Source organism: Aulostomus chinensis, chromosome 18, assembly GCF_037954235.1.
Source record: "Aulostomus chinensis isolate RoL2024-O1b breed Wild chromosome 18, RoL_Achi_v1.0, whole genome shotgun sequence".
Lineage (NCBI taxonomy): Eukaryota > Metazoa > Chordata > Actinopteri > Syngnathiformes > Aulostomidae > Aulostomus > Aulostomus chinensis.
Window position 1 is genome coordinate 18,417,509 of NC_141337.1, and position 23,692 is coordinate 18,441,200.

A 23,692-nucleotide genomic window follows, 5' to 3' on the forward strand; every position below is an offset into this window, starting at 1 on the left:
TATAAAGGCCTCAGTTGCATCATCAATTCAATTCAAGGTTCTTACAGTCTTGAAAAACCTGAAAAGGTCATGGATTATAAAAATGGCGAGGCTTAGATAAGAAGAAAGGTGTGTAAAATGTACAGAATTATATTGGTAAAAATGTGTAGGACACCCATCAATAGATTAAACACAGAAATGGTCGATATTATGGCCAAGTTTTAAATAATGCAATAGTGTAACACTGACTACGCTTAGCTACGTACACAAGTATGTGACAGTGTTGTACCGGCAGAGGGAAATGACGCAAATGCTTGGGGGGGGGGTTAAAAAAAACTTCTTGCCATCAAACCTCGGTACTTGCACTCGTTTGCCACAGTACTTAGTTTACTTAACTTGATATTTTTTTGCTCCTTTGTTTGATTTAACCAGTAGTTATTTTTCTTTCACTCCGAAAAACAATACTCGATGTCTCTACTTCTCCTATAAATGTAAAAATCTCTAAAAATCTCATAACTAAAGAGTTACTCCTTTAGTCTGTGGCTCTGAGCTCACAAAATCCAGGTGAAGGCTTGTTTAATAGGCTGCATTTTAGTGGAAGTAGCTAAAACTGGGAGCACCACTGCCAGAATACACCATTGCCCTGACCTCTGTAATGCTTCTCTCCTTCTGCATTACATTACAGCTGCCTCTGAGCAGAGGCCAGAGGAATGTAGAGCCAGGGATAGAGGGAGAGCATGGTGGAGGAGAGAAGTTTGAAGGGGGGTGAAACAGGGGGGACATGAGGTAGTGGAGAAGTAGTAAATCAGACCAGAGCAAATGGGAATTCCTGTTTTCAGTGGTATTTGTGCTCCTTTATTGAAAGCTTGAAAGAACTGTGATTGGATTATTTTTCAATTCAAAAAGGAGAGATCCATTTGTTTCACTGATATCATCAATAGATGATATCAGTCAAGTGAAAACACTTTTGCAATTAAAACGATATTGATGACAACAGAACTTCTTGGATGTGGCTCCAGGAACATCCAGATGGAGTTTGGGAGGAGGTAGGTTGCCCAGTCTTAGATATGAATGGAACAATAGTGGCGACACAGTGATAATTAATTGACAGCAGCCCGGGACTAACAGATTCAGAGGACATTTATAGAAGATGATTAAACAGAGTTAGTGGTGTCAGAGTTGTGAAGGTATGTAACAGCATGGATAAGTGGAAACGAGAGATGAGATACGGTTTGAATTCTCAACAGAATTAAAAGGAAGATCTTTCACGTTGGTCCGTCACTAAGGTATCATATCTGTCAGGACACATGGAGAACTTCTGCATTTAGGGATCATTACATTTGCTATTTCTGTGCTGCCATCATCCTGAATCAGAGGTTGTGTTATGTGTTTGTGATTGGAGGAGTCATGGGTTCTAACACAGGTTATGAGATTTGGAAAGAAGCCATAACTTTCACTGTGGCACAGTCTTCAGTTATATATAGGGACACCGTCACCGTCGCAGGAATGGGCCAGCCATGAAAATTCAGTTCACTTATCAGCCCAAACCAACCACTTACCACGGCGCATGTGTGGAAATACATTTATTGTATTGCTTTTGTGGTTTCACGAGTTTTCTCAATCTGTTTTTGATGACTTGGCAAATTGAACTTGAGTTCTCTCGACAGAATTCACTCAGAAATACTGAAGATAACTAAAGGACAGCCAGCAGTGCGATGATAAACTGTTTGACTGTGTGACGGATCAGATTGATATATTGACTTGGCACATTTTTCTGTTGCCGCTCGTTTAACTGATATTTAACTGATATGTTCTTGTTACCTTCTGTATCCTCTGGCGAACAAAGTAGAATATGACCAGTGATAAAAAAGATTCATCACACAGAACTGGTCAGAAGACATGCTGGGCACCTGGATGGCTTCTCACCTCTCTGTCTTTCTCCACAGGGTGAGTTGGAACGCCAGCTCCTGCAGGCCAACCCTATCCTCGAATCTTTTGGTAACGCCAAGACAGTGAAGAATGACAATTCATCTCGCTTTGTGAGTTCATGCTTCAGTTAAATTTGTATGATATAAACATACAGTTAGCGTCCAGTTGATTCAGGTCAGCTCACCACTGACTATCAATGTAGTTTACTTTTGCTTTAAAAGATTTTTACAATGAAAACTACACAATCTGGACCAAACTACTAAAACTGTATTTTATGTTTATTTAGTTCTCAGAAATAACAGTACTCTTTGATGTGTTGAGATAAATATAACTAATATAAATGTAAAGATAATTCACCTCAGTGTGAACTTTGATTCATACAAATGGGGACGAAAAAAGACTTCCCTGTAGATCACCTTGTTTAGAATAACGGTCAGAAATATTTGGAGTTGAGATAAAAATTGGGAGACTAAATTAAATCTTTTGTGTTGGAAAAACTAGGGAAAAAAAGGGCCTGTTAGCACCCAGTATGTTGGCTAACTTGTTCAAACGGTTGACACAAGCTTCACACCTATGGGGGCAGCAGAAAGTGTCGGTGAACGCAGCGAATGAGTTGAAGGCCAGAGTTTTAAAAGCAGTCTGTACCAGGGTTTCCAGCGCTGTGTCTGACAAAGCTGACATTAAGCTTATCCACTGACAGTGCTAGCGCCGTCCGTGGACATAGAGAAGGTACACATCAGGAGGATGAATGTTCCGAGGGTACTTAGTGGCTTAAGTTTCGGAACAAATGGTTTAGATTATTTCATGAACAGTAATTGTTTTTTTTGACGATTCTCTGAGTCCAAAAAAGAAATGTAGCATATGTAGTAGTGCCATTATTTTGTTAGCCTAGGTTTTGTAGTAATGACTTACAGGAATGTCAACAACTCTCTCTCAAAGCATTTACATTTTTTTTTTCGTGACTGCGGTAACCACATGGCCCAGAGTAACCACAGTAGCGCTCACCATAAATGAACCGCTGACTCCGCCGACGAGCAATGAGAGCCTGCGGACAGACAGTCACACCTATTCATTGCCTTGAAACCACAGACATGCCTTCGAGGGGCTATTTTGGTCCTGCTAACCTGGCTTCTCCTAATGCTGTGGTTTGATGCTCTCACGCATCTGTCAATTGGAAGAACCTACAGGGCGGTATTTTCAAACTTGTGCGCATGTTAACCTGTGATGTCTTAACAAAATCCCGCATCTTCTTGTTTTTCTCCAGGGCAAGTTCATCAGAATCAATTTTGATGTCACAGGCTACATTGTTGGGGCCAATATTGAAACTTGTATCCTTTTACTTGGACTGGCTGAAGGAGCTCAAGGATGAGAGATTGTTAAGAAACAACAGAGGTAAAGGAGATAAGGGATACACACTAGAAAACAAACGGCGTGTAGATACGACAGCAGTGGTTTTGCTTTATAACAAGGATGTAATTTCTGTTGTGCCTTTCCCAGATGGAGCTACAGGGCTCTCATCTCCAAAGGCCAAGTTTTCTTTATAACCTTTTGCTTTTATTTTAGTTATTTCTGCCATGCCATAAGAAATATGGCTCTTGAATTAGAATAGATTTATTGCAGGACTATTATAGATATTAATCTCAGTGGTTCGTACAGTTCCTTAGCTAGTTAGCGATCGCTTTTATGAGAACCTCAAAATTATCAATGGAATGATGTAAAGAAAGCACAATAAAAGTAAGTGCTTTAATTTCCGAGTTCAAATCAGTTGCTTGATAGTCATCCAAGAATTTCCTGGTCAGACCTTCACCATTGTTCTCAGACCTTTTGGAGAAGTCGCGGGCCATTAGACAGGCCAAAGATGAGAGGACCTTCCACATTTTCTACCGTCTGCTGGCAGGAGCCGGAGAGCATCTGAGAAGTGAGTAAAGCATCCAAGTAATAACTGTGAGGTCTCGTGTTTATGATCAATTATTTCTGGCAAGACACAGAGCTGAGAAAAGCTGGTTTGAATTACTGCTGGCTAAATAATCTTTCTACTTTTTAACTTCTAATTTAGTTTGTTAAGACATTGTGTCATGATGGTGTTTTTAAAATCTCACCGGTCAAAAGCATATTTCTTCTTTGAATTTGTGGATTTAAACTCAAATATGCATTTGATCTCTGTTTCTAGATTGACTGATTATTGTTCTACATCTGTTTTAGAAACTTGCATTGCGCTATGTTCTCTCTCTCTCTCTCTCTCTCTCTCTTCTCTCTCTCTCTCTCTCTCTCTCTCTCTCTATCTTGTTACAACCAGGCTGGTTTAGGCAGATGGCAGCCCACATTGAATCTAGTTGAATTTTTTTTCAATTCATGGGATTTTTTTTTTCTTTTTATTGGTTGGTTACCAAATGTTGACTCTGTGGGTCTATTTGGTTCTATGACTTATGCTTCAAATGTTTGCTGTGAACATATTCAAAATATAAAAAAGGGCAGCACGGTGGTGCAGTGGTCAGCACTGTGGCCTCACAGCAAGAAGGTTCTGGGTTCAATCCCCGGCTCCAGCACAGGATCTTTCTGTGTGAGTCTCCATGTTCTCCCTGTTCCTGTGTGGGTTCTCTCTGGTACTCCAGCTTCCTCCCACAGTCCAAAGACATCAAGAGGGGACGAGGCTGATTGATACTCTAAATTGACTGTAGGTGTGACTGTGAGTGTGAATGGTTGTCTGTCTCTATGTGTTGGTCCTGTGATGGACTGGTGACCTGTCCAGGGTGAACCCCGCCTCACGCCCGAAGACTGCTGGAATAGGCTCCAGCCCCCCCTCGCCCCCCGACCTTTGAAAGGATAAGTGGTAGAAAATGGATGGATGATGGATGGAAAAGAAAAAGAAAATATGTAGTTAACAGTATACTACTAAGAAAACACAGATAAGCAAAGCAAAGTCTGCAAATGCTTTACATTTCCAATGAATAATGATAATGTCTGTTGTGATTTTGAAATATGCTTTTCTTTTAAAAAAAAAAAAAAAAAAAACATCCAACGTGCTACAAGATAACATCTTCCAACAGCATATAACAATTAAAACAAACAATGCCAAAAAAAAAGTCTCGATGTCCCCTCTGCAGCGGACCTGCTCCTGGAAGGCTTCAATAACTACCGTTTCCTGTCAAATGGCAACATTCCCATTCCTGGCCAGCAGGACAAGGAGAATTTTCAGGAGACACTGGAAGCCATGCACATCATGAGCTTCTCCCATGATGAAATCATCTGTAAGTGTTAGTTCTTCTGATGATCATATTCTTTCTTCACTGCCTCCCCCCGGGATAAATCATTTGTTGTCCTGTCTTTGCCAGGCATGTTGAAGGTGGTCTCCGGTGTGCTGCAGTTTGGCAACATTGTCTTTAAGAAAGAGAGGAACTCCGATCAGGCCTCCATGCCTGAGAACACAGGTAAGTGGCCGAGCTTAAAACACCCACACACACACGTTGCTCTTGTGTCAGTCGTGATTCATCAGTCTAGAAAATGAGATGACTGCGACCCCTCGGCTTTCACCACAACAGGTGGTGGAAACGCTGTCGCTCATGACCAAATGATTCATGCTGCCGCTATATCTTTTCTGACTATGAGCACATGTTTTATTAGAAGTGTGACTCCACTGATGTGTGTCTGTCGATATTTACTTGTAATGTTTGGACGAACGCTTCCTGGAGAACGTATAAGAGGGTCACCGCTATGAGCTGCGGAGTAAACAACTCCCATGCCGCTCGCTATGAAAGCAGAACGTGATTTAATAATTACTGAACGATACGGATTTAACAACAGTCATACATCAGATTGTATCACAATCACAAAGATTTTTATATTTCCATTTTTAATAAACTTGATGTTATATCACATGTCAAAGCCTCTTACTTCTTTGTACTTTCAGCGGCACAGAAATTATGCCACCTGCTGGGGATGAACGTTATGGAGTTCACTCGGGCTATCCTCACCCCGAGGATTAAAGTAGGACGGGATTATGTGCAGAAGGCGCAGACCAAAGAACAGGTAAGCTGTTATCCAAATCTTTTTATAACATTGATTTGTTTATTGATATTTTTTTTATTTTCAGCAATTAAATTATTTTAAAAAGCATTCCTGAAAAAGTTCAATTAACACTCAGTAAAACTTAGACCAGCAATGCAATTGTTAAGATGTCATAATATTTCCACTTTTTGGCTCAATGGACTTTTAATATCGATACCTAGGACCTGCCCAATCTAGACAGGTCCTAGGTATCCTGTTCTTAACTTATCTATAAATTATCTATAAATTATCTATATATTAGCTATATTCTTATAACTTATCTTATTTTAACCTATTTTATTCTTTTATTTATTCAGTCAGATGGTCTGAGTCCTATTTTTCTTTCCCTCATGTACCCCCATGCTTTGTGAATGACAATAAAAACATCTATCCATCCATCTATCTATCTATCTATCATCTATCTATCTATCTATCTATCTATCTATCTATCTATCATCTATCTATCTGTCTATCTATCTATCTATCTATCATCTATCTATCTATCTATCTATCTATCTATCTATCATCTATCTATCTATCTATCTATCTATCTATCATCTATCTATCTATCATCTATCTATCTGTCTATCTATCTATCTATCTATCATCTATCTATCTATCTATCATCTATCTATCTATCTATCTATCTATCTATCTATCTATCCATCTATCTATCTATCTATCTATCTATCTATCTATCTATCTATCTATCATCTATCTATCTATCTATCTATCTATCTATCATCTATCTATCTATCATCTATCTATCTGTCTATCTATCTATCTATCTATCATCTATCTATCTATCTATCATCTATCTATCTATCTATCTATCTATCATCTATCTATCATCTATCTATCTATCATCTATCTGTCTATCTATCATCTATCTATCATCTATCTATCTATCTATCTATCTATCTATCTATCATCTATCTATCTATCTATCTATCATCTATCTATCTATCTATCATCTATCTATCTATCTATCTATCTATCTATCATCTATCTATCTATCATCTATCTATCATCTATCTATCTATCTCTATCATCTATCTATCTATCTATCTATCATCTATCTATCTATCTATCTATCATCTATCTATCTATCTATCTATCATCTATCTATCTATCTATCTATCTATCTATCTATCCATCTATCTGTCTATCTATCTATCTATCTATCATCTATCTATCTATCTATCTATCATCTATCTATCTATCCATCTATCTGTCTATCTATCTATCTATCTATCATCTATCTATCTGTCTATCTATCTATCTATCATCTATCTATCTATCTATCTATCTATCTATCTATCATCTATCTATCTATCTATCATCTATCTATCTATCATCTATCTATCTATCTATCTATCATCTATCTATCTATCTATCTATCATCTATCTATCTATCATCTATCTATCTATCTATCTATCTATCTATCTATCTATCTATCATCTATCTATCATCTATCTATCTATCTATCTATCTATCATCTATCTATCTATCTATCTATCATCTATCTATCTATCATCTATCTATCTATCTATCATCTATCTATCATCTATCTATCTATCTATCTATCATCTATCTATCTATCTATCTGTCTATCTATCATCTATCTATCTATCTATCTATCATCTATCTATCTATCTATCTATCTATCTATCTATCTATCTATCTGTCTATCTATCATCTATCTATCTATCTATCCATCTATCCATCTCTCTATGTAACACTGGCTCTAATGTGCTTTGTTTTCTTCTCAGGCTGACTTTGCAGTGGAAGCCTTGGCAAAGGCAACATATGAGCGTCTGTTTCGCTGGCTGGTCCACCGTATCAACAAGGCCCTTGACAGGACCAAACGCCAGGGGGCATCATTCATTGGCATTCTGGATATTGCTGGTTTTGAGATTTTTGAGGTGCAGGATAACTTCTACAAAACATAAACACCTTCGTTGTGTGAATAGAGAACCCGGATTCCTCAGTGGAATTTTGTTTTCCAATTTATTAGGATTTGAAAAGAACTGATGAGGCAAACAAGATATCAGCAGTAGGGCGTGAGAATGAGAATAAAAAAGTATCGATATCTGTGGTTTCCTTTCAGCTGAATTCATTTGAGCAGCTGTGCATTAACTACACCAATGAGAAGCTGCAGCAGCTCTTCAACCACACCATGTTCATCCTGGAGCAGGAAGAGTACCAGAGGGAAGGCATCGAGTGGAGTTTCATCGACTTCGGCCTCGACCTGCAGCCCTGCATTGACCTCATTGAGAGGCCGGTCAGTGCTCTGTGTTTATGAATGTGTGTGTGTTTCCATCTGAATTTACCATATGTGTTCAACAAACATCTGCCTCCTCAGAATAACCCTCCAGGTATCCTCGCTCTGCTGGATGAAGAGTGCTGGTTTCCCAAGGCCACTGACAAGACCTTTGTAGACAAGGTGCTCCAAGAGCAGGGCACACACACCAAATTTCAGAAGCCACGTCAGCTCAAGGACAAGGCTGACTTCTGCATCATCCACTACGCCGGGAGGGTAAATATTTTATGTCCCTTAGATTGCATTTGAAGTGTTCTCTTGAGAAGAGTAACTGGTTAAGCCAATTAATTCTGGTATTTTTCAACCTTGGCCCTATTTTTCCTTGTGTTTGAATCAAAATGATCAATAGGGACTGAAAATGAACTGAATTGATCCAATATTTGCAACAGTATTGAGGATATTGTGATTACAACAGCTGCAACTAGCCTACAGGGCAAATATCCTTGTCTACTGAAATAGCTTTCCAGGCTCAGATCAGCGGTGTGTAACAACCTCATTGAGAGAATCCTACAGATATAGATTTATGGATAGTTTCCCACGATCCCTCTGACTGCCCAGTTTATTTTGGGCTTATGAAGGAATGTATAACACTGCAATGTCGATCATATCACCAATATGATCTATCCTTGATTTTGGGAAGATGTTATTTGTAGCAGTTTGCAGGTAACTAAATGCTTTCGCTGTGATTTTCCCAGTAAACATGTCAAAACACACCTTCCGTGGGAGGTGAAAGTGCAACTTTGACAGGACAGTCTATATGGATCAAAAGTAAACACACTTATTGGACAGATCTTGATGTGGACAGTACCTCTGTAAAATTAAATTGCAGCTGTTTCACTGCTGCCAATCATAGCCCTCTCACTCAATATTGGAATGCTTTGAATAATTTTGTCTCTATGAATCTTTCTGACTCAAACGCATGGTTGAAAAGCAGCGCACTTTTTAGCATGCCCCTATTATGAGAAGACATGTCTCATTAAAACTAAATGCAATATACATTTTTGAAACACACTATAATTGTTCATGTCCCTTTTTAGCCTCAGTGTCTGGCTGATGTTTTTGAAGCAACAGACTTAGCTTCTCTGACGGCAATCTTAACCACATCATTGCCTGAATACAATAGATCAGTTGTTATCCTGCCGCTTGAGGATACCCACATCTGGTTTACGTTGGAATTCTTGGTGTTACGGTGATTATATAACAGGGTTTTCAACAACCCATGTGTGGAGGTCTGCCATCTGTTAAGAGAAAACAGTATTCCACAACATTCCAGCAAGGACGCTTGTCAATCATGGAAGCTGATGTAAGAGTGGCCAGTTCCCCTAAATTGTCATAGCTTCCTCTCTTGCATGTGTGTACATGAACACAGCCTTGTGTAAACATTAGTCCCCGACCTGAGGTCTGCCATGACTTACAGGTGAAAAGCTCTGATTCAGCCAGATATTAAGTATCCAGAGTTCAAGACTGGAGCCAACACTGAATTTGAACTTGTTAAAATAAATCTTGCGGGACAGCGTGAAGAAGAAAGTAAGTGCAAACACTGTGAGTTTGCTTTTGCAGGATTCTGATGGAATCCATATGGAGATCTTACATTCCTCATCTCAGGTTCCTCACTGTGTCAATCACTTGTAATGTCATTCTCCAATCCAACACTCTTTCAAGTCATCGTGTTACAGACTAATCCCATCAACACACTAATCAAGTCAGACCTGGTGGAGTCCCCCGGTGGATACGACGCTGTCACTCAAGTACAACATGCTAAAAATATCTCTCTTTTAAACCCCTTGCAATTTTTTTTTAGGCATATTGGTGAGAAAATGTCTGGAACGTCTCTTAGTATAACCCGGTACAGTGCAACAGCACCACAAATTACAACCTCCATCGAGAATAAATCATCAGCTCTCTCGAACAGATTCAGTATAAGTGAGTGTAATAATCAACTTGGAGGGAGAATTTAGTGCCTACTGATGTATTACACTGTATTAGATAAATGGACAAACTTACTTAAATCTGATTTGTTTTTGCTGTCTGAATGCCAAATATGGCAGTGTTTCTTCTGTAATTATAACTGCAGGGTCAATGGTCATTTTTTTCTCTTCATTTGTGTTTTAAGGTTATCAGTTTTACAAGTATTCTAATAATAATTTCACTGCCGCTGTGGCAGAAGATGTTTGAGATGGTGGAACACGAGAAGTTGTTCAATTTACGCTGAGGAACGCTGTGTTTACTCAGGTGGACTATAAAGCTGATGAATGGCTGATGAAGAACATGGATCCCCTGAATGACAACGTCGCTACGCTGCTGCACCAGTCCACTGACAAGTTTGTTGCTGAACTCTGGAAAGATGGTGAACCTTTGATCATTATTATTTACTCTAATAGCGCACAAGATTGGTTGGTCATTACTGGTTGGTGTGATAAGGTTTCTTGAGCTCACAAAGACATTTTGTCACCACTGCATCATGCCGGCAAAATACTGTAATTTAGCTTGAAGCTAATCCAGCCCAGTAATCCTCAAACACTTTGAGTGGAAAACAAACGATAACATTTGGTTCGGCACTTCTGTGAGTGCGAGAGCACGCAGCCAGCTGGTGCATTCAGTTGAACCAAGCATTTCTGTTTGCTTTTCGTCAGTTGCTATTAGCTTCAAGCTAAATATGTGGCTGGTGCTTTCTGTATTGGGTCACGAGGAAGTGATGCAGTGGTGAAGATACCAATTTAGGAGGACTTTTTCAGTGAAATATTGCTTTAAAGGAAAGAAGGAAAACTGGTGGTCCATAGCTCTCCACATAGCACCTTCATTAGATCAAAATTAATATTACAATATTTGTAATTTGGTTCACAAGTGCCCAACATTCATAACCTCAGCAGTACTGATTTATGTGTTACTAGCAAATGCTTTAGTGTGCTAACGCTGTAAACTATAAAGTGCTTTATGGACTTAATCTTATCCTCATTAATAATCCATCAGTAGGTTTGAGTCTTAACAACGCTTTGAGGCTTTGATACAGTAATATGCATGTATTGCTCATCAGTTTTTTTAAGCAACAACTAATTAATGCTTGCAAAAAATATATACAGTAGTGTGTGTTTCTAGGCTTTCTTTTTCTCTCTCACTCTAGTGTCTTCTTTCTGTGTCTGTGTTGCTGTAGACATTCAGACGTTTCAGAGAGCCTCTTTCTATGACAATGTGTCTGGGCTCCATGAAGCTCCAGGTGAATGATAGTCCTGCTTATAACCTCGGTGTGGCGCTGGCTTCTTCTCATCCTCTGAACTAAGAGGGATAGGTTCTCTGTCCTGTTATGGCTGCCATGTTCTCCCTATAAAAGCTCCTCTGTTGTGTTGCATGTCTGTAATCCTGTTAGATCCAAAACCTTTGTACTCATTCTTCCATCTTCACCAGTGGCTTACTTGCATCGTAAATGCTTCAACCAATTTTGCTAAAATATTGATCCAAATTAGCCACTTCTTTAATTCTGCAGAAAAAATAAATTTTTCGAAAATGATTTGAAACAGATTGATGTAATATTTGTCAAAAGAAACCTGAAAGGTGTAATGAAAGTAAAAGGGGGTTGTATTATTTATTTATTCATTTGCTTATTTTGTTTGTTTGTTTAAAAAAAAAAAAAAAGAGGACAGGATGCCATAGTTAGAGGAAATTTCTTATGCACTGAACAGTTCTTAGATGAATTGTTTTTAATGATTCACTGTTCAGCAGATGGCTGACTGGAGAAAACAGCTCAGTGTGTTTGTATGCACTGTGAGCTATGAAATCCAACAAGCTGATGGTTTCTGGTCTCAGCTGGTGTGACTGTTCTCCAAGTAGCAACGCCTCCTGATGTGCACACAAAAATAAAAAGAGCAAATCCTAATCAGATGCAAACATTAACCTTTACGGGCATCATTTTTGTCAAATTAGATTTAAAGAAATAAAAGAGTGTGACACGCAGACCCAAGACCCCAACAGAATGGCTGCTGGATCTCTAGATTTAAACATAAACACAAATACAATACCACAGTACATTACTTTAATACTTAAACTTATACCATGGGTCTGGGTGACTACTTGAGTCTGACCAGCTGGTGTCCATTATGTCCAATATTTAGACAGTGGCCGATGGTGCTCACTGGATTAGTGAACAAAATCGTCTTCACATATGAACCTTTTGGGCTGGTACTGATTTATCAGGTATTAGTCAAACCTGAAAATATCATGGAGGCAGAGTTACGGCTTTGAAACTTAAGATTTTGATCGCAAAAATGCATGAAAATATGATGGCCTTTTTTATTGTTGAATGGCCATGTGGGATAAGGCCCTTTAAGTACCTCATCCAGCTTTATCCTATACTTATTTTACACACATTCATCAGTCAAATTAGTATTACAAGATACAGGAAGGGTATTGACCCCTTGATTAATATTAATGCTGTATATTTAATCACCAGTCGACCGAATTGTGGGTCTGGACCAGGTTGCGGGAATGAATGAGACAGCATTTGGTGCTGCCTACAAGACGAAGAAGGGCATGTTCCGCACAGTGGGACAGTTGTACAAGGAGCAGCTGTCTAAACTGATGGCCACACTGAGGAACACCAATCCCAACTTTGTCCGCTGCATCATCCCCAACCATGAAAAAAGGGTGAGCCTCAGGATCGAATATTTTTGCTTTGGATCCAATATTTTGTGTACAACATGTGCATATGCACATCTCTATGGTTGTATTTATGAGGTCAAGCCTGCAGTTTGATGTATGCCTTTTATTGCTAAACTCCACCTGTGATTAACATGGATCCTGACAAAATATAAGGTATTTCTTCAATCTTCGGCCAAGTCGTTTTGTGATTTTCCTTTTCTTGGTCCCCATTTCCTCTCTATTCCACATCTCCCTCTTTCAATTCTTCCTCCTCTTCTTCCTTCAGGCTGGTAAACTGGATCCCCACCTGGTTCTGGACCAGCTTAGGTGTAACGGTGTACTGGAGGGAATCCGTATTTGCAGACAAGGCTTTCCAAACCGCATAGTCTTCCAAGAGTTTAGACAGAGGTAATGTTCTACCTCTGAATCAGTTATCTTCAAATGATTGTGCCAATAAAAAACACATCACATTAACAAAGATGATTGTCTGAAGTCCTGCAGGTTGATTTTCAACCTGTGGTGTCATCCTAGTCTTTCTCAGGCTTTCCTTTTGTGGTTGTTTGAACTCTGTAGTCACTGGGGAGACACAGGCCTGTGACGTTCTTCTTCTACAGTTAAACTCTGTGGCTCACTGTTTTGTACGCCCTGTGTATGTACACCTGTCCCTCTCCTCTGTATCCAGGTATGAGATCCTCACTCCAAATGCCATTCCCAAAGGTTTCATGGATGGCAAGCAGGCCTGTGAGAGAATGGTAAAGACGTATTTTTTATTTATGATTCATTTATAGAAATTTAAGTACAAGACTTTGTACAATTGTCCTCACGGGTAGGCTAAGTGAGAGCATTACATAGCAGACAGACAGATGGTGAGGATGCACAGTTCCCACCATCCCCCCCTCACCTTCCTGAATCAAACAGACAGTTGAAACATGGACAAAAAAAGAAAAGAAAAGAAAAAAAAACAGGAAATAGAAAAAAACCACAACTGACTGCTAAATGCTTATCGTGGCAGATAATATTGTAAAAACACATGCGTAGGCTCGTTCCCACTTTCCCATCGTCTCTGACCCTTCAACTCTCACACTCACATACACTCACACTCTCTCGCCTACACACACGCATGTGAACACTCTGTCACCCACACACATAAGCACATTCACCTGCATTAAGTGAGTAATGTAAAGACCATAAATAAGGAAGCAAAACACATATAAAAGAAAGAAAAAAAGACTATTGAAAACTTCTTTGTATTCACAACGTCAACAAAGTAGTATTACTGCATGCTGCTAATATGTGCTTACCAATAGGGCTAGTCAAAGCAGGGCATTGGTACATTGTTGGGGCAAACTAATCAATGGTGACGGTTGTTGAAGAGACCTGACATGATCCCTGAAGGGTTCCCAGACCTTATTGAACCTTGCAGGGGTGCCACACAGAGAGTACTTAGTTTTTTCCAGCCTCATAAAATGAAGAGCATCTTTAATCACTAATAATGATAAAACTAATAATAATCGAATAACTCCATTGGGAGTGGGGGGGGGGGGTGAGAGTTCTTCTAGTGTAGCTGTATGACATGCCTCGCTAAGAGTGAGAGAAAGACCACGAGTTCACAAAAGTAGGATGGTAATGAATGTCCTGTAGGTAGGACACCAAACAAGGCAACTAAAGGTGACCAACTGGTATCATTTGAGAGCTGCCTCACAGGACACAAAGCTCACAAGTCATACAGTCAGTCATCCAGTATGACTTTTCCATTTTTTAATACAATTGTATGAAATATCAAAATATTTAAATGAAGGAAGAACTAGTGATTAAAGCTGGAATGTCTTAATGGAAAATGTTGTTGAATGATCTGCTCACATCACGTGTGGTTGTGGCTCAGGAGGTACTGTCGAGCTCGTCATGTCACCGACCCCAGGTTGCTCATGACAGTGAGCATGAGCGAAACAGTAAATAACACTGAGTTGCTTCCATTTCTTACACTTTCTTTGGTAGATTCAAGCCCTGGAGTTGGACATAAACCTGTTCAGGATTGGCCAGAGTAAGATCTTCTTCAGGGCTGGAGTCCTGGCCCACTTGGAGGAAGAAAGGGACCTGAAGATCACTGACATCATTATTTACTTCCAGGCTGTCTGTCGAGGGTACCTAGCTCGCAAGTAAGCTATCCTACTGAATAATGAATATTTTTATGAAAGCCCAGTTAAGTTGCAAGCACCGGAATGCAGTTGTTATAATGAAGGTACTTCTCACTTAGTTTTGCTTATCTTTTATCAGAGCTTTTGCTAAGAAGCAGCAGCAACTCAGTGCACTGAAGGTTCTCCAGAGAAACTGTGCTGCATACTTGAAGCTGCGTCACTGGCAGTGGTGGAGGCTCTTTACCAAGGTGTGTTCTTGTGCATGTGTGCTGTATAGAGTGACACCTACGCCAGCGTTGAGGTCCAGTTTTATCAGCAGCGATGATACAGTCGCACACTCAATAACTTCTATTGTCCAGTGACCTTTCAATATGGCTGCTAGAAAGCATCTTAGTGGTCCTCTCTACCTGCAGGTGAAGCCCCTACTGCAGGTGACTAGACAGGAGGAAGAGATGCAGGCCAAAGATGAGGAGCTGGTCAAGGTGAAGGAGAAGCAGACAAAGGTGGAGGGAGAGCTGATGGAGATGGAAAGGAAACACCAGCAGGTCATTTGTAACCCCAATGCTTTGCAGTGTCTGTGTCTAATTAAAACATAACGTTCATTTACTTTGAGGTTTTATACTTGAAGTTATTCATGTTGTTTATGTGCAGCTAATGGAGGAGAAAAACATTCTAGCTGAGCAGCTGCAGGCTGAGACAGAGCTGTTTGCAGAGGCTGAGGAGATGAGAGCACGTCTGGCTTCTAAAAAACAAGAGCTGGAAGAGATCCTTCATGACCTGGAGTCTAGGCTGGAGGAGGAGGAAGAGAGGAGCCAGGGCATGGTCAATGAGAAGAAGAAGATGCAATCCCATATCCAGGTGTGTCCAGGAGAAGAAATATGATTGCTGGGTGGTGTTGAAAATATATTTCAACACACTAAATATTTTTGATGCTTGTATACATATATTTGTATATATATATACTATATATACTTGGTGTGTAGGACCTGGAAGAACAGTTGGATGAGGAGGAGGCTGCCAGGCAAAAGCTGCAGCTGGAGAAAGTGACAGCTGAAGCCAAAATAAAGAAGTTTGAAGAAGACATTTTGCTGCTAGAGGATCAGAACTCCAAGTTTGTCAAGGTGAGAAAAAAGGAGAGACTTCAGGGTTTTTTTGATAGAAGGGAATGTTGTGCAGAACTGATGAAGAATGACCACTATACAGTGTAATAAACTAACACAGAAAGTTGTGGAACATGTTGAGTTGATAAGCTATCTTTGCAACCAAGCAACCTCTATCCCTCCCCCACTCAGGAGAAGAAGCTGTTGGAGGACCGAATCAATGAGGTGACCTCAATGCTTGCCGAGGAGGAAGAGAAGGCTAAGAACGTGGGCAAGATCAAGAACAAGCAGGAACTGATGCTGGTCGACCTGGAAGGTAAAAGAATAGACTGACATACAGGTCACAAAGACATTTTCTTTCTCTTCTGTCAGTTCTTAATGACTCCAGAATGCAGACACAACTAGTCACGTATTGTTGGCTTGAAGCTAATGACAACTCATGGCTATCAACAACAAAACTATCCTAAAATGAATGCTTACAAAATGTCAAGTGTATGGTTTGGTATAATCAGGCGACATCTTCTCTATTCAGCCATATGCTCAGTAAACTAAAAATTGCACCTTCTGGTTCAGTGCTAGTTCATGGTAGCACTGAGACTGAGCAGTTAGCACATACATCTGAATCAACTCACTCACACTCACCTGCACTGGTTAACAGAAGCACCAAATTGGTGGAGGGTTTTTTAGCTGCAATAAAAGTGTTTGTGGTTTAATGAGCATACAGATGGTAAAGATTTTAGCCACGGGGTTCCGATGATGACATCACACCTGAGGAGATCGAGGTCAGATAGTTCCTGAGAAAACTATCCATAAACTGATGTTTTAAGAGGGATATTTGTTGCCAAACTTAACATTTTGCTAAGACCAGGGCTCGAGCCCAGAACTTTGTTGCTGTGAGGCGACAGTGCTAACCACCACTAGCCGCGGCTCGAGCACAGGGTCTTTCTGTGTGAGTCTCCATGTTCTCCCTGTTCCTGTGAGGGTTCTCTCTGGTACTCCAGCTTCCTCCCACAGTCCAAAGACATCAAGAGGGGACGAGGCTGATTGATACTCTAAATTGACTGTAGGTGTGACAGTGAGTGTGAATGGTTGTCTGTCTCTATGTGTTGGTCCTGTGATGGACTGGTGACCTGTCCAGGGTGAACCCCGCCTCTCACCCGTAGCTGCTGGGATAGGCTCCAGCCCCCCTGCGACCCTTCTAGTTAGGAATAAGTGGAAGACGACGATGGATGGATAATGTAAATTTTGGAAATAAAATAAAATCGGATTATTAAAAAAAAAAGATGTCAGCCTCCATTCACTTGAAGCTATACATGGCTGGCCCTTTCTGCATTCCTTAGTCAAAAAAATAATACAGGAGGGAATGAAATAATCTTGTGAGCTCAAGACACATTTTGTGAGTCTTGAAAGCCAAAAAATACATTTTTTAACCTTTGAAATATTGTGAATACTGTTTTATAAGTCCTATTATTTCTAATTCAGAGAGACTGAAGAAGGAGGAAAAGACCCGCCAGGAGCTAGAGAAGGCTAAGAGGAAGCTGGATGGGGAAACATCTGACTTCCAGGACCAGATAACTGAGCTGCAGACACAAATAGAGGAGTTCAAAGGTCACCTGTGCAAGAAGGAAGAGGAGCAGCAGATGCTTCAAGCTAGGTAGGAGATACTGAGTCCATCATAGAGGAAATAATCTGGTCACATTAGCTCGGCAACAGTGGTTTATGTAACTTAATGTGAGCTAAATAAGGATTTTAACATTGAGTCACCACTATTCCTCTTCTTGATGTGAGTCAGTCTGAGATAAGCGTTGCATAGTTTTACAGAACAGCCATCGCTCTAAACAACATGCATTCTCACCTGCCTGTTTATATGCCACATTTTATTGGACTGAAAACACTCCAGAGGATACCTTTTAATCTTGTGAAAGAAGTCGCTTGTGGTTTTGAGGCTGCCGCAACTGCGTGTTCACTCACAGAATCTCACTGCAGTGGAATGTGTCTGAGATGACTGTGTGATTAGTGTGCATGTAATGTGTCTGGTATTAATGTGTGGATGTAAGTGTAAAAGCATGCAAATAAGTGATGTGACGGCCGCAAAAGAGGAAATTTACAGTTGTAGCAGTGATTTTTTTTTATCTGCTGCCACCCAGTGGTCACACAACAGAAAGGTTCCACACCTGATTTCTAATGATCTTCGCAAGCATTTATTTGAAAACATCTTCGTAAGACAGATCTTCAGAAATCATGACACATTGAATGCAGCCAGAGGAAACAAATGTTCTTCTTGGTTTTAATTGGTAATTTTCTAATACTTCTCCTTTTTTTTTTACTTATGTAAATGTTATACTTTTTCATTGTTTCTGGTGTTTAACAGGGGTGAAGATGAGGTTAGCCAGAAGAACAATGCTCTAAAACAGGTGAGAGAGATGCAGGCCCAGCTGTCAGAGCTGCAGGAGGATTTGGAATCTGAGAAACAGGCCAGAAACAAGGCTGAGAAGCTCAAGAGAGATTTGAGTGAAGAACTGGAGGCTCTGAAAACTGAACTTGAGGACACCCTTGATACAACTGCTGCTCAGCAGGAGCTAAGGTATCAAAGGCTGCATCTAACTCCTCTTTATTTTTGGTGTATATCATAGACACAGGGAACAAAAGAGAAGTCTTTTCCTGCGATTTGAACTTTTTAGGACCAAGCGAGAACAGGAAGTTGCCGAACTGAAGAAGGCCATTGAGGAGGAGACTAAAAACCATGAGGCTCAAATCCAGGAGATGCGACAGAGGCATGGCAGCGCTTTGGAGGAGCTATCTGAGCAGCTGGAACAGGCCAAGAGGGTGAAACACTTTCCAAAATGATCAAATCCACTACAGAAACAAGTGACATCACTAATGTTTTGTGCAAAATATGTCTAGTTCAAGGCTAACCTAGAAAAGACCAAGCAGAGCCAAGAGAGTGCCAACAAGGAGCTGGCTGGCGAGGTGAAGAGCCTTCAGCAGGCCAAGACAGAGTCTGAACACAAGAGGAAGAAGCTTGAGGGTCAACTGCAGGAGTTCATGGCCCGGGTCACTGAGGGGGAGAGGGCCAAGGGTGAGCTGGCTGAGCGCTCACACAAAGTACAGGTGAGGGACGCAGATTGCAAAAAGGCTTGATTTAACAAGTCAGAGTTTGATTTTTGCGTAATTTTTGGTCACTGTTATTTTTATTGTTATGACTATTAATTATCATTATTTTATTATTACTAGCCTAGATCACAGCCTGTAGCCTATTTCTACTGTACTGGCTTTCAGTAAGTAATATTTAGCTATTACTGAAAATCAATACTTAACATTCTCTACTTGTGCATAGTTTCATTTTATGGCAGGAACACTCATACATTTATTTGGTCGTAAATCTTTCACAGCATTACATGATGCTCCTTTTGTCTCTCTTGCATTTCTTTTTAACGATAAAACTTGGAATAAATATGGAATCATAGGAAAGGGTTTGATTCAAACTTGATCAGTCTAAACGGGGAAAATTTTACAAGACCAAAATATGTGGGAAGAGCATAATTATCGTTGGTTTTAGTTGAATTTGGAATGTTATTCACAAAATATTTTATGAGTTTTAGATGACTGAGATAATCCTTCGTTCTCCAACTGTTATCATATTTTAAAGAGTGTCATATTGTAAAGAGTATCATTGTCACTTCTTGCACCTTTAAGCTATGTCAAACCCCATTTCATCATCAAAGTTGGCTGTTTGAGTCTAAAAGAGTCTTCAGTAAAAAAGACAAATATGATTAAATTCCATTTTAACAAAATGAAATTTACATTTCACATTATATTGCCACCATTCTGGGTTTAGTTTCCAGCTTCTCACATGCCTAAAGCAGTTTAACTATAGGTTACTGTCAACGTCTGAACCAATTTACCAAAAAGGGGTTTAACTTAGATTGTCCATCACAAATCTTTAGCATGCACATCAGCATTTTTAATCTTAAAGCAGTGATAACATAAAGACTCACAACTTTCAGATAGTTTGCATCAGGTATTGAGATTTGGTACGTAATAACAAGGCACTTTTGATACCCAGTAGACTTGAAGTAATTCCTTAGGTGCCATAAAAGGATCGAAGTTTGATACTCAGCCATTATACTGTAGGTATTCTTTCAGTTTGGTTTGAGAGGAAAAAAGATTGTAACTTTGTAATTAACTGTACGTACAATTATTTGATGTAATGTAATTAACATTGAATTTGTACTTACATGTTCATGTGGATATTATGCCTCTTCAACAAGACTACATTCATTCTTCTGATTCTTACACCTCTAATTTAAACGCATGAGATTTTATTCTTAATAAATTCAGTTTTTCATTCCTGATCGGATGTTTTACTACTAAACTGATGACCTTCCCGCACAGACGGAGCTGGACAATGTGTCTGCCATGCTGGAGGATGCAGAGCGAAAAGGAATCAAGATGGCCAAAGATGTGGCCGGATTAGAGAGTCAGCTACAAGACACACAGGTGACACATCGCATCTGTCAGAAATCATCTTCAAGTGAGATGTTCTGTCAGCTAACTGCACAGATGTGTCTATTCATGTAGGAACTGCTCCAAGAGGAGACACGTCAGAAACTAAACCTCAGCAGTCGTATACGCCAGTTAGAAGAGGAAAAGAACACTCTGCAGGAGCAGCAAGAAGAGGATGAGGAGGCTCGCAAGAATCTGGAGAAACAGATGCTGACCATACAGGCTCAAGTACGATAGAAAGCATTTGTTTTGAGTCTTGATCGGAATTATGCGGCTTTCAATACCTCCTGTTTTGTGGTTGTAGCTGTCGGAAAGCAAGAAGAAGCTGGAGGATGATGTGGGAACAATTGATGGCCTGGAGGAGACAAAGAAGAAGCTGCAGAAGGACATGGAGCTGACAAGCCAGCGTCTGGATGAGAAAACGATTGCGTTCGAGAAGATGGAGAAGACAAAGACCCGTCTGCAGCAGGAGCTGGATGACCTAACTGTTGACCTGGATCACCAGAGGCAGATAGTGTCCAGTCTGGAGAAGAAACAGAAGAAGTTTGACCAGGTGAGTGTTTAACAGGGATATTCAGAATTTTACAGTTTCTTTTGGAGAGAGTTCTTAATTTTGCCTAAGCTGGGTCTTTAAATTTGAAACTGAACTCTGTCGCTGTCCATTGCAAATAGATTTCAGGAAAAATGTCTTCTTCTGTAGATGCTGGCAGAGGAAAAGAGCATCTCAGCTCGTTATGCTGAGGAGCGTGACCGTGCTGAAGCTGAGGCCAGGGAGAAGGAGACCAAAGCTCTGTCTATGACCAGAGCTCTGGATGAGGCACTGGAGGCCAAAGAGGAGCTAGAGAGAATTAACAAGCAGCTGCGTGCCGAAATGGAAGATTTGATGAGTTCAAAGGATGACGTGGGCAAGAATGTGAGTCATTGAGCCGATAAAGAACATGTACCATAATGACTGAGCTGTTTTAATATGAGAAAAATCATCAATATATTCAAGCTTTAATGGAAAAAAAAGGTACTTCTGCTGTCAGATTTGCTACCTTAATAACCCTCGTCTCTCCTCCTGGTCAGGTCCACGAGCTGGAGAAATCCAAGCGTACTCTGGAGCAGCAGCTGGAGGAGATGAAGACTCAGCTGGAGGAGCTGGAGGACGAGCTGCAGGCCACAGAGGACGCCAAGCTGCGTCTAGAGGTCAACATGCAGGCCATGAAGGCCCAATACGAGAGAGACTTACAGGGGCGTGATGACCAGAACGATGAGAAGAAGAGAGCCCTGATCAAGCAGGTGAAGGATGACACTTCAGTTGCAGTTGCAGTTAATTTCAGACAAGACAACAACGGTGATTTCAACTCAATTGTCAGAAACATAACGTTATAGTAGAACATAGTTATACGACACAATCAGTAGTCACAAAGTCAGACCCAATAAGGGAATAGGAAGAAGCAGTTGCTTATCAAGTCCTATCCCCACATTTGAGACGTTAGTGAGTATTTGATAGACTGCAGTAATGAATCATGCATACTAATGATGGTGCTGGCTCCTCCCCTCAGGTACGAGAGATGGAGGCTGAACTGGAGGATGAGAGGAAGCAGAGGGCTCTCGCTGTGGCTGCTAAGAAGAAACTGGAGATGGATTTGAAGGATGTGGAGGCTCAGGTAGAGGGAGCCAGCAAGGCTCGAGATGAAGCCATCAAACAGCTGCGCAAGCTGCAGGTAAGTATTTGACACAGACATTTCAATCAGCTCAAAGACTTCATTCATTCTATTCATCCATTTCTAAACAAACATATGTCATCTCCTTCAGGCCCAAATGAAGGACTACCAGAGGGAATTGGAAGACGCCAGGGCTTCCAGAGATGATATTTTTGCTATATCCAAGGAGAATGAGAAGAAATTGAAGAGTCTGGAGGCTGAGATTGTACAGCTACACGAGGTATAGAAGGTTCCTGCAACATGCGGTGTTTATTGTGCTGTAATAAAAAGTTCTCAGCATTAAAGATGCCAACATTCACCTTTGACCATTCACTGCTCTCCCTGCAGGACCTGGCGGCGTCTGAGAGGGGTCGGCGCCATGCAGAGCAGGAACGGGATGAGCTACAAGACGAAATCTCCAACAGCACCTCTGGAAAGTGAGTTATTCTCTGATTTTTTTTTAAAAATTGACCCTGTCGTGGAAATTTATGTGATGAAAGAATTCGTCGGACACAAGACACAGGCTGGAGACTCAGATGGCTTACACTGGACACTTTACTGGATATATCCAGTACAGATGTACACAGTTTGCTGTGAGATGAGGTTGAGTCAGCTCCCCCACAACATCTGAGTTCCACCCCTCTTAAACAGCAGTAATTTTGGGGTACTATCAGTCATACCGCATTGGAGCATCCTGCACAAATGTGACCTTCACATAGTCGTAACATAGTTATGCACTTAGATAATGCTGTCGCCGTAAGTGTCAGTTTTACTGTTAGTAAGTGCTCTAACAACAAGATTACAATCACAAAAGAATCATGAAAGGCACCACAGGTTCATTCCCAGCCCCAGGTCAAGCCCAGGGGGTCAGATTAGCTCTTGACCTTACAGATGAAGTACAGGGATGAGGCCGAAGAAAGTTAAAACAGTAGAGATGAAATAACCCAGTATCTTTTTCTGCTTGTACACGTGTAGTTACATGCTACCATAGTTACATGTACCTGCCTGGAGCATTAGACATTATTATATCACCATGTACTTAAATTTGTTTTTCCTTTTTTCAAAGAATCTGTCAAATAACAAAAGTTTGTTATACAGCAATTTAAACTGCTATTTTCAGCCAGGACGCATCCCTTTTTGTCTTTTTGTTTTTTTTGGGGGGGGGGGGGTTACAGATGGCACACAGTTTTGTTTGAACTGTTTGTCTGTGTGCTTCCTCTGCCTGCCACCTCTAAAGCAGGAACACTTTACTCTCTCATCATGTGTTGGGTCTACTGCTGCTCTACTTGCCTTTCAGCTCACCATATTTGCCAATGGAAGGGCAGGGTGTCCCAGAACACAGCAATATTGCCAGT

At 40.5% G+C, this 23,692-nt stretch overlaps 1 protein-coding gene across 4 annotated transcripts in view; it reads left to right on the forward strand.

The window, feature by feature from the left end:
- LOC147245542 (myosin-10-like) overlaps positions 1–23,692 on the forward strand; it is a 72,128-nt gene that overhangs the window by 44,395 nt on the left and 4,041 nt on the right. For 2 of the 4 annotated variants that reach the window (XM_086184844.1, XM_086184845.1), the window contains 32 exons: positions 1,926–2,018; positions 3,173–3,236; positions 3,728–3,826; positions 5,013–5,156; positions 5,241–5,336; positions 5,816–5,934; positions 7,726–7,878; positions 8,064–8,237; positions 8,319–8,492; positions 10,509–10,623; positions 11,428–11,490; positions 12,721–12,914; positions 13,195–13,316; positions 13,591–13,660; positions 14,904–15,064; positions 15,183–15,291; positions 15,457–15,588; positions 15,695–15,901; positions 16,027–16,164; positions 16,336–16,459; positions 17,626–17,797; positions 18,515–18,727; positions 18,825–18,969; positions 19,048–19,254; positions 20,539–20,643; positions 20,725–20,877; positions 20,954–21,202; positions 21,350–21,562; positions 21,718–21,930; positions 22,197–22,358; positions 22,450–22,578; positions 22,686–22,774. In XM_086184844.1, coding sequence (XP_086040970.1) covers positions 1,926–2,018; positions 3,173–3,236; positions 3,728–3,826; positions 5,013–5,156; positions 5,241–5,336; positions 5,816–5,934; positions 7,726–7,878; positions 8,064–8,237; positions 8,319–8,492; positions 10,509–10,623; positions 11,428–11,490; positions 12,721–12,914; positions 13,195–13,316; positions 13,591–13,660; positions 14,904–15,064; positions 15,183–15,291; positions 15,457–15,588; positions 15,695–15,901; positions 16,027–16,164; positions 16,336–16,459; positions 17,626–17,797; positions 18,515–18,727; positions 18,825–18,969; positions 19,048–19,254; positions 20,539–20,643; positions 20,725–20,877; positions 20,954–21,202; positions 21,350–21,562; positions 21,718–21,930; positions 22,197–22,358; positions 22,450–22,578; positions 22,686–22,774 — 4,601 coding nt within the window. The remainder of the gene's footprint in view (positions 1–1,925; positions 2,019–3,172; positions 3,237–3,727; positions 3,827–5,012; positions 5,157–5,240; positions 5,337–5,815; positions 5,935–7,725; positions 7,879–8,063; positions 8,238–8,318; positions 8,493–10,508; positions 10,624–11,427; positions 11,491–12,720; positions 12,915–13,194; positions 13,317–13,590; positions 13,661–14,903; positions 15,065–15,182; positions 15,292–15,456; positions 15,589–15,694; positions 15,902–16,026; positions 16,165–16,335; positions 16,460–17,625; positions 17,798–18,514; positions 18,728–18,824; positions 18,970–19,047; positions 19,255–20,538; positions 20,644–20,724; positions 20,878–20,953; positions 21,203–21,349; positions 21,563–21,717; positions 21,931–22,196; positions 22,359–22,449; positions 22,579–22,685; positions 22,775–23,692) is intronic. The other 2 variants (XM_086184847.1, XM_086184848.1) reach the window with 1 other exon arrangement.